Genomic DNA, 18,866 nt, shown 5'->3' with positions numbered 1-18,866 from the left:
TGCTAGCTAGGCCTGGGTCTGTCTATGAGAATGCTGTGCCGTCAGGAGGCTCCCACGCCACACGTCCTGCGTCTGTGTTTGGTGAGCCTGGTGTTGTATCTGTCGACGGAGCAGGGTTCCCCGTATCTAAAAAAATGTCAGAGGGGGAACCTTAGGCCCAGGAGGTTGCAGCGCGGGTTCCCCCAGCCCCGCCCTCGCCAGGCCAGGTATTACGTTAGTGCCTCCCCCGGCCGGAGGTGGTCAGTCAGGCACGCTTAATTTGGGTGGTAGTAATATCACTACAGGGCTACAGTGTGTAGGGACTCACCCTATCAGGCAGTGTGGGGACCACACACCATGCATGTCCAGCTGCAGAGCAGGCTGTCCCCAGCAAGCTAAGCCAGGGGTGATGGCCGCTCCCCCCGTATCAGACTGCCCCTTTCTGTCGGGGTCCCCCCCTTGGGTGCGATTGCCTCGTTGGTAGAGTCAGGGTGCGATATCCCGGCTCCGCGAGACACGCTGCTCGTGTGGTTGGCGAGTCCAGGGTTGACAACGCACAGCGGGAGGGACCGGGCCACCTGTCTACGATTCTTAGTGAACCGGCACCAGTTGGCGGCGGGGGCGCTTTGGGATTTTTACCACGTATGGCTACAGTAGTGCCATATGTCGGTGTGGATGGAGAGAACGCTGAGGGCGGCGCTTGTGTTACAGTTTGCACACCCCCGCCCTCCGTTTTTGGGTTTGGTACAGACTCTATGGGGGGGGGGGGGGGGGTCAGACCCATACTGGATGTTCAGAATGTGACCATCAACCACCTGTTAAGCGCTATCAGAGTGGGAGACTGGTTCAACTCCCTAAACTAGAAGGATGCGTATTTCACATCCCGATCTTCCTTCCTAGGACATACCTACGCTTCCTGTTTCAGGGCTTAGCGTACGAGTACCAGAGGCTGCCGTTCGGCTACTCTCTGGCTCCTCGCATCTTCACCAAGTGCGGAGACCGCGCTGGGGCCTCTGCGTCGTCGGGGGATACGAATTTTATTCTACCCTAGACGACGTTCTGGTCCTCAGCCGGTCAGAGGAGATCGCCAGGTCTCATACCAGGCAGGTGGTGGAATTCCTCACCAGCCTGGGTTTTGCTGTAAACTAGAAGAAGAGTGCTCCTCTTCCCAGTCAATGGGTGGAGTACTTGGGCTTATTTCTAAGCTCGAGATCTATGTGGGCATCCCTCTCAGAGCGGCGGCGAGAGGATATTCTCGGCGCGCTCGGGAGGTTCCGTCCTGGCAGGACGGTTATGGCGCTGTCCGTGATGCGCCTGCTCGGTATTATGGTATCTGCTCAAGCAGATACAGAGGTGGGTTTTTCAGTATGAAAATAGACCCTGTGAGAGTCAAGTGGAAGCAGCTGAAGGTTCCCATGTCAGTACTAATAATAATAATAATAATAATAATACATTTTATTTGGAGGCGCCTTTCAAAACACCCAAGGTTACAGGGCATAAAAACAGAACAGTCAAGATTAAAACAATGATCTTGGCAAAAGTGTCAGTGGAGTTAAAAACAAGACAAACAATGTAAACGTATGAAATATAAAACAGTGGCACACAGGGTGCAGTTATAGTGAGTATGCCCAGTAAGCAAGGCAGTTAAAAGACAAGGTTAAGAAAAGAATAAGATAAACAACAAGTAAAAAAAAAACTAAAAAAACAGTGAAGTTAAAATAACAGACAAACAAACAGCAGGGGGCATTGGGCAGTGATGGAGGTTATAGTGAATATGCAAGTTTGAACAGATGGGTTTTCAATTGTGATCTGAATGATGAGAGTGAGTCTGACTGTCGGATATGTGGGGGCAGGGAGTTCCAGAGTCTGAACGCTCGGGCACCCATGGTACTGAGGCGTGAGCTGGGGATGGATAAGAGTCCAGTAGAGGATGAGCGGAGGGTGCGGGAGGGGGTGTAATATTGGAGGTCAGTGATGTAGGTGGGGGCTAGATTGTGGAGGGCTTTGAAGGTGAGTAAGAGGTTTTTGAAATCAATCCGGTAGTGCACAGGGAGCCAGTGTAATTGAATGAGGACGGGGGTGATGTGGTGGGATGAGTTTGTGCGGGTGATAATACTAGCAGCAGAGTTTTGGATGATTTGGAGTCTGTTGATGAGTTTGGTGGGAAGGCCGGTGAGGAGAGCGTTACAGTAATCGATCCGGGATGTGACAAATGAGTGGACCAGGGTTTCTGTATTTGATTGGGACAGGGATGGGCGGAGTCTGGAGATATTACGGAGGTGAAAGAAGGCAGACCAGGTGGTGTATTTGATGTGTGGTGCAAAGGAGAGGGAACCGTCCAGAATGACAGAGGCTTTTGACTTGGGGGGAGAAGGGTACAGGGAAGCAGTCGATGGTGATGTTTGGAACTGGGGTGTTTTGTGATTTGGTGAGGGTGGATTTGGAGCCGATGAACAGGGCATCAGTTTTGCTGCCTTTTCATTTCAGGACGTTTCTGCTCATCCAGCTCCTAAGTCCTCAAGGCAGGTGGTGAGGGAAGTGGGGGGAAGGGCAGTGGTGGGTGTGGAGGAGATGTAGACCTGTGTCGTCTGTAGGGCTGACCCCTAATAATCGATTAGTCGACTAATCGGTCGAAAGGGGCCGTAGTCGACTGGCCAACCTCTTAGTCGAATATAATAATAATAAAAAAAAATAATAATAATATTTTTTTTTATATATATATATATATATATATTTTTTTTTTATCATCATTTTTTTCTAAGGAAAAGAGGCATAGAAGCGTGGCTAACGCTAATGACACGCATACCAGAGGCTAACTGCCTACGAAAACAGGCACAGAGGCACTGAAAGAGGATTTCACCCATCTAATGAACACACTATACTAGACAAATATCAAGATGTATCCATCAGTGGACCAATTGCATGCTTTTGCAGAGGACAAGAAGCCTTCAGTCGACTCCTTCAGACATTAAGCACCCCCACAGCCCAAATGGAATGATAAAAAAAAATTAAAATTAAAATTAAAAAATTAAAAATATTATACTTTTTTTTTTTTTTTTTTTTAAGTCGACCAATAGTCGACTAACGGCAAATTTTGGCCAATCCTAGTCGACCATCCAAATCATTAGTCGGGGACAGCCCTAGTCGTCTGCATAGCAGTGGAAGTGGACCCCATGGTGATGGAGGATTGTGCCCAGGGGAAGGAGATAGATGGTGAATAGGAGGGGACCCAATACTGACCTCTGGGGGACACCCAGTGAAACAGTTGAACACCCTGACTTGTGGGTCTTGAGTTGAACAAACTGTTGTCCGTCAGTGAGGTATGATGTAAACCAGGAGAGTGCGACACCAGTGATCCCAATGCCAGCCAGGCGGTCCAGGAATATTGGATGGGAGATGGTGTCGCATGCCGCACTGAGGTCGACAAGGATGAGGATGATGAGGATGGTGAGAAGTCCAGAGTCAGCTGCATGGAGGAGGTCGTTGGTGATTTTGACATGGGCTGTTTCGGTACTGTGTTGTGGGCGGAAACCGGATTGAAAGGGTTCGTGGAGATTGTTTGTGTCGAGGTGGGATTGCAACTGTGCGGCAACCACCCTCTCAAGGGTTTTTGAGATGAAGGAAAGGTTGGAGATGGGCCTATAATTATTTAAGTCGGCTGGGTCAGCACCAGGTTTTTTGAGTATGGGGGTGATTGCAGCCAGTTTGAGAGTGGGGGGTACGATTCCAGAGGCGAGGGATGAATTTATTATGTCCGTGATCATGGGTGAGATTGATGGCAGGCAGGCTTTGACGAGGGTGGTGGGAAGAGGATCGAGCTGACAGTTGGTGGTTTTGGCTTTACGGATGAGCTCTGAGATGGTGTATTCTGATGCTGGGGTGAAGTTGGAGAGGGAGCAGATAAAATGATGGCCGGTGGTGATCATCCAGGGTGGATCACATGGGGAGGTGCATGATGAGGCCAGCTGTAGGTGAATGGTATTGATTTTGAAATAAAAAAATTGCTGAAATGCAGTGCACTGCTCAGTGGAGATTTCTGGAGGGAGGGTTTGAGGGGGGTGGAGTAGGTGGCTGACTGTGGAGAAGAGGACTCTGTTGTTCCCTTTACCAGTGCTGATGAGGTTGGAGTAGTAGGAGGATTTGGCAGTGTAGAGAGCGTTCTTGTAATGGTGGAGGTGGTCAGAATACATTTTGGTGTGAACTGAGAGACCATTGATGGGCGAGCATGTTCTGATCAGGACAGACAGCACGACGTCAGCGTCGTATATCAACAGACGGGGAGGAGTACGCTCCCCCCCGTGTCCGCCGGGCGGTGGCCACTTCGGTCCGTGGCCGCCCGGGATTCTATACGCGTTCCCCCCCATACACCTGATAGTTCAGCTGTTGGGGCGGGTACATCAGGAGCGCAGGACTTTGATCCTGGTCGCGCCGGACCGGGGCACAGCTGTGTGGTTCCCGGCCCTGATTCAGCTCTTGGTGGCCCCGCCGTGGCCTGTTCCGTGGTCACCGCGAGTCCTCTCTCAGGCACGCAGAACACTGTTTCTGCCTCCTGTTCTGGGGCAGCCTCTAGCAGTGGTTCTCAACTGGTCTAGCCTTGGGACCCAACATTTTCCTTAGTCTTAAGTCGCGACCCACATTTTTTTACCACTATGATTTATTAAAAAATAATAATAATTGCAGTAATACACAATCTTTCATGCACTGTTAAAAACATGAAATAAACTCAAAAAGTGCAACAAAAGTGCAACTAGGGCTAAAAACCCAATGAAATAAAATAATAATAAATAATATATGCTTCTTAGCAGATTTCTTAGCTTAACATAACAGACCTACAGTAAGTTTGAGGGAACTAATGGGATAACTGGGGTTGAAACAAAAGTGCAACTAGGGCTAAAACACAATGAAATAAAATAATAATAATAAATAATATATCCTTCTTAGCTGAACATCCCAGGGAACAATGGGATAACTGGGGATGTTATTTGCTCCTGCCAAGAGTCTCAAAGTCTGGGGTGATGGTAGACAAAGCAACTCTGAGGTCATGCTCAATGTCCAATCTGTTCCTCTGGTTTGTCTTCAGCTGGACCAGAGCTGAGAAGCCACTTTCACAAAGATAGGTAGTGCAAAAAATGTAATTTTTTTTACACGCATATCCGCGACCCACTCAAAATGGCCCAGCGACGCACCAGTTGAGAAACACTGGACTAAACAACATAGATTGAGGCCTGCATTTATCAACCAAGGTGCCTTGCCTACCGTTTTGCTGTCCACAACGGCTAGCTAGCTGTTCTACTTGAATACTGAATGTTAATATCGAATCAGACAATATTGAATACTGAATGTTAATTCAGGTTGACAGTTGACATCAGGTTGACAGTTGATGTAATAAAAGAAAAAAAGACTAATTTAATCAGATTAATCACTTTATTCAAATTGAGGATTTAGTTTGAGGTTATACATTTTTTTTTATTTTAACTTTTTAATTAAAAAACGAAGGTTCGAACGAAGGTTGGAAAAACCCTGACAAAGTTTGAATCACTTTATTCAAATTAAGGATTTAGTTTGAGGATACATTTTTTTTTTTATAAAACGTTTTTTTTATTAAAATTTTTTTTTTAACGAAGGTTCGTACGTCCGTTCGAGGAACCCTGACGAAGTTTGAATCCCAAAAACAGGCTTCGGGGACAGCCTTACCATACATATTATTATTATGTATATTATTCAAATGGCACTCAAACATGTTTTGTTGTGATGTCACAGTATGATGTCGTAATAGAAAATTCTAGAACATTTGTGATGTCACAGTATGATGTCATAATCAAACATTCTAGAACATTTGTGTATCTATTAAACAATTCTCTCAGAAGATCTCATTGTTACAACATTACACCTCTCTTTCAAAGGATGCAGGTCGTAACGCTCAAGCCTTCGAAGCACCCTTTGAAGCACCCTGAAAGACGCCACTATCGCATCCGGGGCCTCACTTCTCAGGAGGACGAGACGCTGGTTGACCCCAAACAGCAATCACGCTGTGATGATACCAAACAAACTGAGACACAGGGAAACTCAGGGACCACCAGGTCCAAGAGTGGCCCTCACAAGACCCATCAACAAAATATCCGCATCATCCCCAAAGACCGTATCCGCAATCTGAAGATCGCGAAGAAGGATCCCTCTGAACATATCATCCTGTCCCCCGCTATGATGGAGCGGATCACTGTGGCAGCCCGGGTGACCACCAAGGAGGAGATGGAGGCAGCGAGGGAGGCCCTGCAGGAGAGGAGGGATGCAGCCATGGATGCGATGGAGGAGAGGAAAGCTCTGATCCATGAAGCTGACCTATCGCGCAAGAAGAACCATGCACTGAATGACATCGAGGCAGATGCCCGGGACCGGGCTCAGTATGCGCTGAACCGGGCCAACGCCATGAGAATGGAGCAAGAGGGCGAGATCCGCAGGCTCAACACGCTGATCCTGGGCGCTCAGTGCCTCGCGGGACGCGACGCACAGATCCTGGAGAAGACGCAGATCAGGAACGAGCTGGTGGATGATGAGAGGCGCCTGCACGGCATGATGGAGCTGGATTGCAGTCTGGCCTTACAGACCCAGAGTCAGATTGATGATAATCGCAAGCAGCAGAGAATGCAGGGACAGCAGCAAATTCTGGTCCAGATTGAGGAGCGTCAGATGGAGAAGCTCCTGCAGCAGGAGAGGACGGAGCAGGAGGGAAAGCATGTGCTGGAGAAGATGGAGAGGAAGAAGCTGGATGCAAAAATGTCCTTGGCGAGGAAGAAGGAGGAGCAGCAGCTCCTTCAGGATGAGATCATGAGGATCAACGCAGAGAGCCTCCGGGTCAAGGAGCGCAAGAAGAAGCAGGAGAAGATGGCTGACCACAGGGCCATGGAGTTCACCCAGCAGAAAATGCAAAGTGAGGCAGAATATAAAGCGGAGCAGAGTCGCGCCAAGAAGGAGAAGGAGAAGGGAGTGGCCAGACTGAGGGGCCTGCAGGAGAGAGACAGAGACCAACAGGCTGAGAAGGATGAGCTCCGTGTCCGCAGGAACCAGGAGGAATTGGAGAGGCAATGTAGGAAGAAGGAGAAGGAAAAGTCGAAGAGAAAAGCAGAGGAGGAGGTCACGCACAAGGCTGGGCTCTGTGAGCAGGTGGTCCACAAAGAGCACCGGTTGTCCATCCAGGCTGGGAGAGCGAGGGCAGAGTTTGAGACGCTACTAAGGGCCCAGCAGGAGGCTATCACCAAGCAGAAGGAGGAAGAGAAGAGACAGCATCAGAGAGCAATGCACAATGCAGCTGGCGTCCGTCAGCAGATAAGGGAGCGCGAGCATTTGGCCGTGATCAAGCGTGAGCAAAAGTGTGACGAAATAGAGAAGGTGGGGGAGGAGGCGCATGAGAGACGTGCCCGCATGGACAAGATGAAGGAGAAGAAACTCAGGGAGCTCAGAGCTGCTGGACTCGCGGAGAAATACTGCAATCAAGTGGAGAGGAATATTCCTAATATCACAGAACAGTAACAGTGTTTCCCTTATATGCATTCAGCAGCGCCGCTGCTATGAACTAGAGTCTCAACTGGTCTAGCCTCGGGACCCAACATTTTCCTTAGTCTTAAGTCGCGACCCAAATTTTTTAACCACTATGATTTATTTCAACAACAAAAAATCCAGTAATACACAATCTTTCATGCACTGTTAAAAACATGAAATAAACTCAAAAAGTGCAACAAAAGTGCAACTAGGGCTAAAAACCCAATGAAATAAACTAATAATAAATAATATATGCTTCTTAGCAGATTTCTTAGCTTAACATAACAGACCTAAGTTTGGGGGAACTAATGGGATAACTGGGGTTACAACAAAAGTGCAACTAGGGCTAAAAACTAGGGATGTCCGATATTGGCATTAAAATATGATATCGGAAAATATCTGTATCGGTTTTCAAACAAAAAAAAAAAACGTTATTTACCCAGGCAAGCAAGTAAGAACAAATTCTGATTTTATTTATTGTCAAAAGTATGCATAATGTTGTGTTAATTCCACAACAAGAGATATGTAATGTTAATTACCTGAAATTATTCAGTTTTTTGGGGGGGAAACCCTGCATATATCTGTATCGGTTGATATCGGTATCGGAAATTAAGAGTTGAACAATATCGGTATATCGGTATCGGTAAAAAAGCCAATATCGAGCATCCCTACTAAAAACCCAATGAAATAAAATAATAATAATAAATAATATGCTTCTTAGCAGACTTCTTAGCTTAACATAACAGACCTACAGTAAGTTTGGGGGAACTAATGGGATAACTGGGGTTGCAACAAAAGTGCAACTATGGCTAAAACAAAAACACAATGAAATAAAATAATAATAATATATCCTTCTTAGCAGACTTCTTAGCTTAACATCCCAGGGAACAATGGGATAACTGGGGATGTTATTTGCTCCTGCCAAGAGTCTCAAAGTCTGGGGTGATGGTAGACAAAGCACCTCTGAGGTCATGCTCAATGTCTAATCTGTTCCTCTGGTTTGTCTTCAGCTGGACCAGAGCTGAGAAGCCACTTTCACAAAGATAGGTAGTGCACATTTTTTTTTAATTTAAATTTATTTATTTTAAAACTTTTACACACATATCCGCAACCCATTCAAAATGGCCCTGCGACCCACTTTTGGGTCGCGACCCACCAGTTGAGAAACACTGCTCTAATGGCTTGGCTGCTGAAACAGTGAATTTGGAGGGGATGCGCCTTCACTCTACTGTGGTTAACGCCATCCGGAACGCGCGCTCCATCCACTACCGCGGTTTACGCAGGGAAGTGGCGTATGGTTCGAGAGTGGTGTGAGGGGACTCGGTTCTGTCCTTTCTCCAGTCCATCCTGGATAGGCGGTCGGCCTCGACAGTGAAGGTATATGCCGCAGCTATATCTTCTCGTCATGTAGGCTTTGAGGGCAGAACACTGTTCTGCTACCCTCTCGTGGGACGTTCCTGCTTGGCGCACGGCGTCTCAAGCCTGTGGAACGTACTCCGTCTCCGAGTCGGGACCTCCAACTGTTCCTGGAAAGGCTGTTGGGGGCCCCGTTTGAGACTCTTGAGCAGGGCGCCATTGGATCGTCTGTCTTTAAGACCGCGTTCCTTTTGGCCATCACCTCCGCTAAACGCGTGGGTGAGCTGTGTTCTCTCTCTGTGCGGTCAGAGTACCTGTCTATTCGGGCCAATAGCAGGCGTCTCTGTGGCCTAATCCGGCCTTCGTGCCAAAGAAGATCCGGAGTTTATCACTCCAGGGATATTGTGCTTCAGGCGTTTCACCCTCCTCCTCACACTAGTGAGTTGGAGGCGAGCCTTCACCTGTTGTGTCCTGTTCGTGCGCTGAAGGTTTTACCTTAGTCACACACAGGATCTCAGGGCTACCGATCGACTGTTGTTTGTTACGGTGGCTCTCACCCGGGTAAGGCGCTGTCCAAGCAACGCCTGTTATATGAATACTGGCTGAGCGTCTCACTCTTCAGCGCCCTGAGGTCCCTTGGATGTTTTCCACGTATGAAATTCGAAAATGGAAGGGCGTGGACGTGACCACTTCCGGTGTCGTGTAGAGGCACGCACGGGAGTAGGCGTGGTCACGTGCAAGTGAGGTGCATGTAAAAATGTCCACGGGCACAGTAGGTGCTGGAGAGATGATATCTCATAATGGCAGAGCGAGACGCTCAGCCAGTATTCATATAACTAGGGTTATAGGATAACCTTTGTTACAAAGACTCCTAATTAGAAATCGTTTTGGAGGGTTAGTACCAACTTCCACTCACCGCCAGTATGTGGGTATCTGCCAGGTTACTTATTAACATCTATATACTATATAGTATTATATCCGCCAGGTTACTTATTAACATCTATATAGTATCTATCAGGTTACTTATTAACATCTATATAGTATCTGCCAGGTTACTTATTAACATCTATATAGTATTATATCTGCCAAGTTACTTATTAACATCTATATAGTATTATATCTGCCAGGTTACTTATTGACATCTATATAGTGTATTATCCCTGCCAGGTTACTTATTGGCCTCTATAGTATTATATGCTGTCCCACATAAATTCTAGTGCACAATTATCATAGATCAAAACAAAATGATTGAATTAGTATTAATTAAGGAGTGCAGCAATGCAGTAAATAGATTAGAGGACATACTGACGTCTTGCATCCCCGCTGTGTGATACATAGTCGTACATTACCAGCCTCAGGCGCAGTTTAAGCACACCCAGCAGATTTACATAGAGTGCTATGTAGAAAAACAACTATGATCTTCTGTTGAAATGAAGCCAGGTTTCAGCTCTCCAACACAAAGTAGGCTGCATCTTATCGTGCCCATTTAACGGCCTACGACGGCTCGTTTGGCGGTCAGCCCGTTCTCTCTCCCGGAAATACGCCGTCAGCTGCGTTCAAGGCCGGCTAACGGGGACACAGAGAGGCCGCTAGAGAGTGTGCCACTGTGACGGCCCCTCCAGAGATACTGAACACAGAGAAGATTCCCGTCTCCTAAGTGGGCAGGACCTTTGCACAGGTGCTGTCGTTACCACAGAGATTGCCGGGAGAGTCTCAAACGAATTTGTTTTGCGCTGGATCTACGGGTCGGAAAAAAACATACATTTTGTGTCAAAATGTTCAGAACCTTCAACTTGTAAGAAAAGACCCCACGTTTACCTCCATTTCTACAGTACAGAAGATAAGACACATTCTGTCACAAACACCTCTGCATCACTTCAATGTGAATTAGGGCTGCAACTAACGATTATTTTGTTAGTCGACTAATCTGTCGATTATTTTTTCGATTAGTCGACTAATCTAAAAAATATTATATAAAAAGGTATGATTTTTTTTTTTTTTTTATAATACATTTTTTTTGCACTACCTATCTTTGTGCAAGTGGCTTCTCAGCTCTGGTCCAGCTGAAGACAAAGCAGAGGAACAGATTGGACATTGAGCATGACCTCAGAGTTGCGTTGTCTACCATCACCCCAGACTTTGAGACTCTTGTCAGGAGCAAACAACATCCCCAGTTATCCCATTAGTTCCCTGGGATGTTAAGCTAAGAAGTCTGCTAAGAAGGATATATTATTTATTATTATTATTTTATTTCATTGTGTTTTTAGCCCTAGTTGCACTTTTGTTGCAACCCCAGTTATCCCATTAGTTCCCCCAAACGTACTGTCGGTCTGTTATGTTAAGCTAAGAAGTCTTCAGCTGGACCAGAGCTGAGAAGCCACTTTCACAAAGATAGGTAGTGCAAAAAAAATATATATAATAATAATACTTTTTCTTCTTTTATTTTTACGACTAATCGACGCTCAACACACTTTAGTTTCAGTGATGAAACACAGGCTTACGAAGAGGACGAAGAGATCTTTTGTGTGTGCGTCTGTGAATGTGTGCATGTCTGCACGTGTGTGTGTGTGTCGATTGGGCAGCAAGTCTTTAGCTGTGACTCAACATGTGACATGAGCTTTGATATGGAGGCCTTCTGTTGCAACATCTTTGTGAGAGACCAGGACTGTTAACACTTTCAGTGCCAGCAGGAGGCGCACAATTTAGTGCTTGAGTGCCACCACTAGGCTTGGGCGGTATCATTTTTTTCATACCGTCACACCTTGCCGACATAATACCCCGGTATGGGTATTATGACGGTATGACTTTCATTTTCATCAGCGGGGGGGGGGGGGGGGGGGGCAGAGCTAACAATATACTCGTTATCACCATACATAACGCTTATATTGAAACACGTTGACATTAGGGCCGTTCTTTCAACCTAAAAGTGCACTTTCTTCAACCTCGAACCTAAATTCCTTAGCGACCCGTGTTACCAAGTAAACAAATCACGGAACGATAGCCAGTTAGCCCGCACCAGCCTAGTACTACTAACGTTTGCTCCCAGAATGATAGCCAGTTAGCCCGCACCAGCCTAGTACTACTAACGTTAGCTCCCAGAACGATAGCCAGTTAGCCCGCACCAGCCTAGTACTACTAACGTTAGCTCCCAGAACGATAGCCAGTTAGCCCGCACCAGCCTAGTACTACTAACGTTAGCTCTCAGAACGATAGCCAGTTAGCCCGCACCAGCCTAGTACTACTAACGTTAGCTCTCAGAACGATAGCCACGTAACACTCTGCTGGCGCGTGCTGTGCACTACAATCAACTCTGTGTCAGTGTAATAGCAGTCTGTGACGTCACGGTATTGAGAATCATACCGGCGGGATTTCGAAATATCCTGGTATACCGTAATACCGTCATACCGCCCCCAAGCCTAGCCACCACCCACTTCAATGATAGCGCTCTCATATTTGCAAACGCATAAACTACATCTTAAATTATGGCTATGTGTCTAATCTGGCCGTCGCTTATCAATGACTTGTTTGCAGTCAACATTGTCGAAACGGATTGTTTTTTTTTTAATCGGTTCATTTCCGTTTTATACCATTTTGAAAAAAGCTCGTTTTTTGAAAGTTTCAGGAAAATATAAAGATTCTGTGATAAACGCCCTTTACCGGAATATTCTGGAATACACAAAAAAACATTGTAATTTTTCTGCCTATTTATGAATAGTTTTCAAATAAACGCTAGATTATCGATAGTATATGTGTACTTATGCACGCTATAGAAGTGGGCTGAAAGAAACAATTCTCATTTCCTGATCAGCACACACACACACACACACACACACATAGGGCACACGTTGATATCTTTGTGAAAAAAACTCTGATTATCCCAAGACTGGTAAAATAGATTCCTTACCTCAGATCAGATGTTCTCCAAAAAGATTATTCCAATTCCTGATCGCCATTCCAAATATCGATCGCGTTTATTGATCCAACGCTGGGTACTGGAAATATGTATTCCACGCTGTTCTGGGGCTCGGCAATGAATCCGATCCTCTCGGGTGACTTGCCTGAGAAGTCAAATGAGGAAGCAGGATTTTTTCCCCCCATGCGTTTCATTCAATCCATTCCAAAGGGGTGCAGTACCACAAGGAGAGACGATAGGGGGCGGTATTTTCCCAATGGAGCTCAGAGAGAGTTTGCAGCACTAACGTGAGGCTAGATTGATGAAATATGAATTCAAATAGCTAATAAAAAAAAACTAGATCTATCGTCGTTGGCACTGAACGGTCGACATGAACAAACGAGTTATCTCGTCGTTGGCACTGAAAGTGTTAAGACACCAGAGAGACCAGAGCTGTTAGAGACCAGAGATACCAGAGACCAGAGCTGTTAGAGACCAGAGCCGTTAGAGACCAGAGATACCAGAGACCAGAGCTGTTAGAGACCAGATAGGCCAGGACAGAGACCAGAGACCAGAGCTGTTAGAGACCAGAGAGACCAGAGCTGTTAGAGACCAGAGAGACCAGAGCTGTTAGAGACCAGAGAGACCAGAGCTGTTAGAGACCAGAGATACCAGGACTGTTAGAGACCAGAGATACCAGGACTGTTAGAGACCAGAGAGACAGAGCTTTTAGAGACCAGAGAGACCAGGACTGTTAGAGACCAGAGATACCAGAGCTGTTAGAGACCAGAGAGACCAGGACTGTTAGATACCAGAGAGACCAGAACTGTTAGAGACCAGAGAGACAGGAATGTTAGATACCAGAGAGACCAGAACTGTTAGAGACCAGAGAGACCAGAGCTGTTAGAGACCAGAGAGACCAGAGCTGTTAGAGACCAGAGATACCAGAGAGACCAGAGCTGTTAGAGACCAGAGAGACCAGAGCTGTTAGAGACCAGAGAGACCAGAGCTGTTAGAGACCAGAGAGACCAGAGCTGTTAGAGACCAGAGAGACCAGAGAGACCAGGGCTGTTAGAGACCAGAGCTGTTAGAGACCAGAGAGACCAGAGCTGTTAGAGACCAGAGAGACCAGAGCTGTTAGAGGCCAGAGAGACCAGAGCTGTTAGAGGCCAGAGAGACCAGAGCTGTTAGAGACCAGAGAGACCAGAGCTGTTAGAGGCCAGAGAGACCAGAGCTGTTAGAGGCCAGAGAGACCAGAGCTGTTAGAGGCCAGAGAGACCAGAGCTGTTAGAGACCAGAGAGACCAGAGCTGTTAGAGGCCAGAGAGACCAGAGCTGTTAGAGGCCAGAGAGACCAGAGCTGTTAGAGGCCAGAGAGACCAGAGCTGTTAGAGGCCAGAGAGACCAGAGCTGTTAGAGACCAGAGAGACCAGGACCGTTAAGAGACCAGAGAGACCAGGACTGTTAGAAGCAGGGCTGTTAGAAGCAGGGCTGTCAGAAGCAGGGCTGTTAGAAGCAGGGCTGTTAGAAGCAGGGCTGTCAGAAGCAGGGCTGTTAGAAGCAGGACTGTTAGAAGCAGGGCTGTTAGAAGCAGGGCTGTTAGAAGCAGGGCTGTTAGAAGCAGGGCTGTTAGAAGCAGGGCTGTTAGAAGCAGGGCTGTCAGAAGCAGGGCTGTTAGAAGCAGGGCTGTCAGAAGCAGGGCTGTCAGAAGCAGGGCTGTTAGAAGCAGGACTGTTAGAAGCAGGGCTGTTAGAAGCAGGGCTGTTAGAAGCAGGGCTGTTAGAAGCAGGGCTGTTAGAAGCAGGGCTGTCAGAAGCAGGGCTGTTAGAAGCAGGGCTGTTAGAAGCAGGGCTGTTAGAAGCAGGGCTGTCAGAAGCAGGGCTGTTAGAAGCAGGGCTGTTAGAAGCAGGGCGTGTCCGAGTCTCGTGTGACATGCCTCTCTCTCCGATCTCCCGTTGACCTCCAGACGGACGAGGAAGCACTTTGTATGTTATGTGCATTTCGGGAGAGATTGCAAACGAGATCGGTGTCATGTTTTGCGGTCCCTTGTGTGGTGAATTACAGGGTTACCTTCTTAAAGAATCAGAAAGGTCTTTAATAAGCCATGTAGTTTTCACATACAAGGAATTTGATTCGGTTGTTTTTGGTGCAACATTGACGGACAGACAATTACGGTAGAATAAAAAATTAAAAGGTGGAATAAAATGTAATGGAATATAAAAACGAAATTAACATAGAGTAGAATATAATTATAAAAAAAAATATGAAAATTGTGACGCCTCCGCTGATCTGGAGTGTATTTCTGTGTGTCTAGTACAGTGTTTCTCTCTTCACTTCACGCATAGCTCTTTAGCCCTGCACCAGATGGAAACATTAACCCAGGCAAACTTGTAGTCCAGAGGGCTCGCAGTCGCAGACACACACACACACACACACACACACACACACACACACACACATCCACTCTCTATTGTGTCCAATAGACGAGCGCCCTTTTCGACCGTGTGACATTGTTCAGAAAGTTCGGTGCGCTTGACAAATTGCAATGTGAATGCAAACCGAACCAAATGAAGAATGCAACAATGTTGCAACTTCACCCCCCGAATCGCACCGAGTCCACCAAAACTATATGTGAAAGCGCCCTAATGTGTGTATTACATTTGTGTATGGGGTTTTGCCTATTAGCATACACATTTTCTAATTTTTTATCTTTAAAAATTGGTATTTATTGTATGTTTTAGTTAATTGCTTTGTTTTTCATTTCCATCTATAGCATCTGTGAAAGTAGCTTTTGTATCGATCTACGCATTCATTGTTTGATGTATTATGTTGTGTGGACCCCAGGAAGACTAGCTGGGAGCCACGGCACCAGCTAATGGGGATCCTTAATACAAATAAAATAAAAAAATCATATGTAAGATGTTTTTAAAGCCTAAAATTCTGATTATTAAGACTTTTTAAGACCCTGCGGGAACCCTGGAATTAAGAAATGTACCGTGTTTAATCAAATACTCTGTAGAAAATTGTATATTTGAACAGTACAAGTGCATGAGGTTCCCTGGAGGCCCTGCACTTTGACTACATGAAGAAATATGTGAACGGTACCCAACCCTAAATAAAACAGAATGTTCATTAGTGAATTACTTTCCTTTTCTCTTCTCTTTCTCTCATCTTCATAGTTTCATTTTCTCTTCTCCTTCTCTCATCTTTCCCTTCATACTTCCTTGTTCCTTTCACATTCCTTAGTAGCCTTTTTATAAAACCTCTACACATGTTTCTGTTTTCCTTCACTGACATGACATAATAATAATAATAATAATAGCGCCTTTCATGAGACCCAAGATGCTTAACAGTGGGGGGGGGGGGGGGGCAGCTAAGGGGAAGGAGATCAGAGGGACAAAGTAAAACAGAAAAGAAAAGAAAAGAGGCAAATCAGGCAGTCATTAATACATTTGGTGAAGAGGTGAGATTTGTAAGACTGACCACTTATCGATTGTTTTGCATGTGTACAAAAAAATAATACTTTATATACTATACTAAAATACTAGGTCTTGTAGGCATGTTTTAGTTAAAACATCCCCATTTCATGTAAATTCAGTTGAATTGCAACCAGGGAACAAAATTAACTTTTTGACTTACCAGCCATTTGGCTGGTAGATTTTAAAAACTACCAGCCAGGCAGATTTTTTTACCAGCCAAAAATTAAAAATAGCTTTTTAGTATATCGCCATGTGTTATTATTACTATATAATACTCTCATATGCTATTTTCAATTAATATCATAAACAACATAAGGAATATTAGCATAATTTTGAGTGGACTGAAGGAATGAGTCAGCGTTAATAGTTTTAAATGCAAATAATTTATTGAAACATATAAGTGGGGTCGGGGACACACACACTGTTTCAACTCACCACCCCTGCATCATATTGTAGTCTAGTCTGTCTTCAAACTTCCACTCCTCTCGAAACCTTTTTATATTTGAATATCAACATTATCTGTGCATCCTCAGTAATCCTCAGTTTACAACAATATACTCCTCTCCTGAGTCCTGACGACTTCATCGTCTTTCCAAACGCACACACACACACAGAGAAAGGGAGAGTGCCCCTTTCTGCTGTTCTCTATGGCTCTGCCGCTGATCAGGATTAGCTTGTTAGCTTACGCTAACATAACGTTCATTTCGGGCGATGTGGGCATAACGGAATGGCGACGATGCAATGCATGTTAGATGCATTTGACCCGTTGTGAGAAGAAGAAAAAACCACAGACTTATTTCGGCTCGCAAAATAGGCGCACTGCTGTGTAGCTCTGCTCTCAGGGAACAAACTTAACTTTTTGACTTACCAGCCATTTGGCTGGTAGATTTTAAAAACTACCGGCCAGGCAGATTTTTTACCAGCCATTGGCGGTTGGCTGGTACTTATTTTGTTCCCTGATTGCAACTATGCACTGTGCATTGAATATGCAGTGCACTCTTCCATCACATCCAGAGACCACAGACTATAAAATAAGAAGGATCACTGTGGTAGTTTTGAATGGGGAAATCTGTAACACTAAAGATGGCGGCAACAACAAATAATTGCTGCAAAATAAACAAATGTGTAATTAAAAAATAAATTATTATTCAATACTAATAGAAATATCGATATTTATCGATAATTTTGACCCGATTTATCGATTCTTCCAAATGGCATATCGTCTCAGCCTTAGAGATTCGAGTTGAGATTTGAAAGAGTCCAGGGATGTAGCGTTGCGGATGTTTGGAGGGACCTCTCACAGTGAATGCACGCTACAGCACACAGCTACAGGACCTTCACCCATGGTACCCCTCCCCTTTCCTGTGTGGAGCCGTCTGCTTTCACAGTTGATGGTACTGTGGCCAACTGTGGTTTGCATCCTAAATGAATTGTCAGAAATGCAAGCTGAGGCCAGAGTGAGATATGAAAGGATCTTAATCAGACGTTCCAGTGTCTCAATAAGTGAACTCTACTAGAACATGAAGGACAACCTTCTCTGATCAGATCCTCCTGATCATGCAGTGTTGTACTCGATTTCCAGGACTCGTGACTCGACTTGGGCACCGATGACTCGGACTCGGAGCATTGACTGCATTCGGACTCGGAAGGTGCAGCCGAGGACTCGGACTTGTTAATTGATAAATACATATTTTTTTTGTAATAGGCCCTAATCATTTGGCATAAGATATCGATGGCTATATTAATACCGTAACATTATTTAATTCCGTGCGAAGGCAGACACGTGTGTTCCACCTACATGCGGATTCACGTCGATACCCTCGTGTTCAGTACTTAAGATGCCTAAAGAGACGCCCCGAATCGTGCGCTTTGCTTACATGGATTTTACATCAAATTCCAGCAAGAGCACTGCTAGATGTTCCATATGTAAACAAACTATTGAAGAGAAGACCGGGGCGGGACAACCTCAAACTTCAACAGACATCTGTGGAGTGGACTCAACCTTGATGACTTGGACTCGGACTAGGGTAATGGGGACTCAACTCGGACTCGACTCAGCCTCTTCTTTAACTGTCTGTAGTGTGATAGTAAAGGGTTAGCCTTCTGTAGTGTGGCAGTGAAAGGGATAAATGAACAGATCAATGTTCCCTGCTAACTCTTTGGCCATACATTGGTCAGACCAGGGGTCCAGTGTAACATGCTTCTGTACTGTACATCTACTCCACACTTTATAATACTTGCGAGGACGTTGTATTGACTTACATTCATACCCTTTACCCTGACCTTAACCATGCCCAAACCTAAGACTAACCTACCCATAATCAGTGACAAAAATGTCCTCACAAGACAGTTTGTCAGTTCTCACAAGTATAGTTAAACAAGTATACACACACACACACGCACACACACACACACACACGCACACACTACAGTTCAGCAAGGGGAGATCTGATGTCAATATGATGTCATTATGTCAACAGGAAGTGATGTCAGAGAAGCTGCAGCACACTGGGTCCTCCTCCAGTTACTACTAAAGGAGTTTCTACTACTGAACAGTCTCCGGTTACAGCACCGGGGATATCGGTGTGTGTGTGGCCTGCAACGCGTCCAATGGGCAGCTACGGT

The 18,866-nt window shown here is 45.6% G+C and overlaps 2 protein-coding genes across 2 annotated transcripts in view; one reads left to right on the top strand and one right to left on the bottom strand.

The window, feature by feature from the left end:
- Window positions 1-18,866, bottom strand: part of LOC311229847 (mitogen-activated protein kinase 14A-like) — a gene marked incomplete at its 3' end in the record, with an annotated part of 103,114 nt that overhangs the window by 30,512 nt on the left and 53,736 nt on the right. The gene's annotated exons all lie outside the window — the stretch shown is intronic.
- On the top strand, window positions 5,884-7,506 carry LOC311230700 (cilia- and flagella-associated protein 45-like; the record flags this gene model as incomplete). Its single annotated transcript, XM_084317061.1, has 1 exon — window positions 5,884-7,506. The coding sequence occupies one exon, from the start codon at window positions 5,884-5,886 to the stop codon at window positions 7,504-7,506; it is 1,623 nt and encodes a 540-aa protein (XP_084173187.1).

This window comes from Notolepis coatsorum (genome assembly GCF_963971535.1).
Source record: "Notolepis coatsorum genome assembly, chromosome: 6".
In the NCBI taxonomy this organism is placed as follows: domain Eukaryota; kingdom Metazoa; phylum Chordata; class Actinopteri; order Aulopiformes; family Paralepididae; genus Notolepis; species Notolepis coatsorum.
Note: the sequence above shows the minus strand (reverse complement) of the source record. Positions and strands in the feature narration are given on the sequence as shown.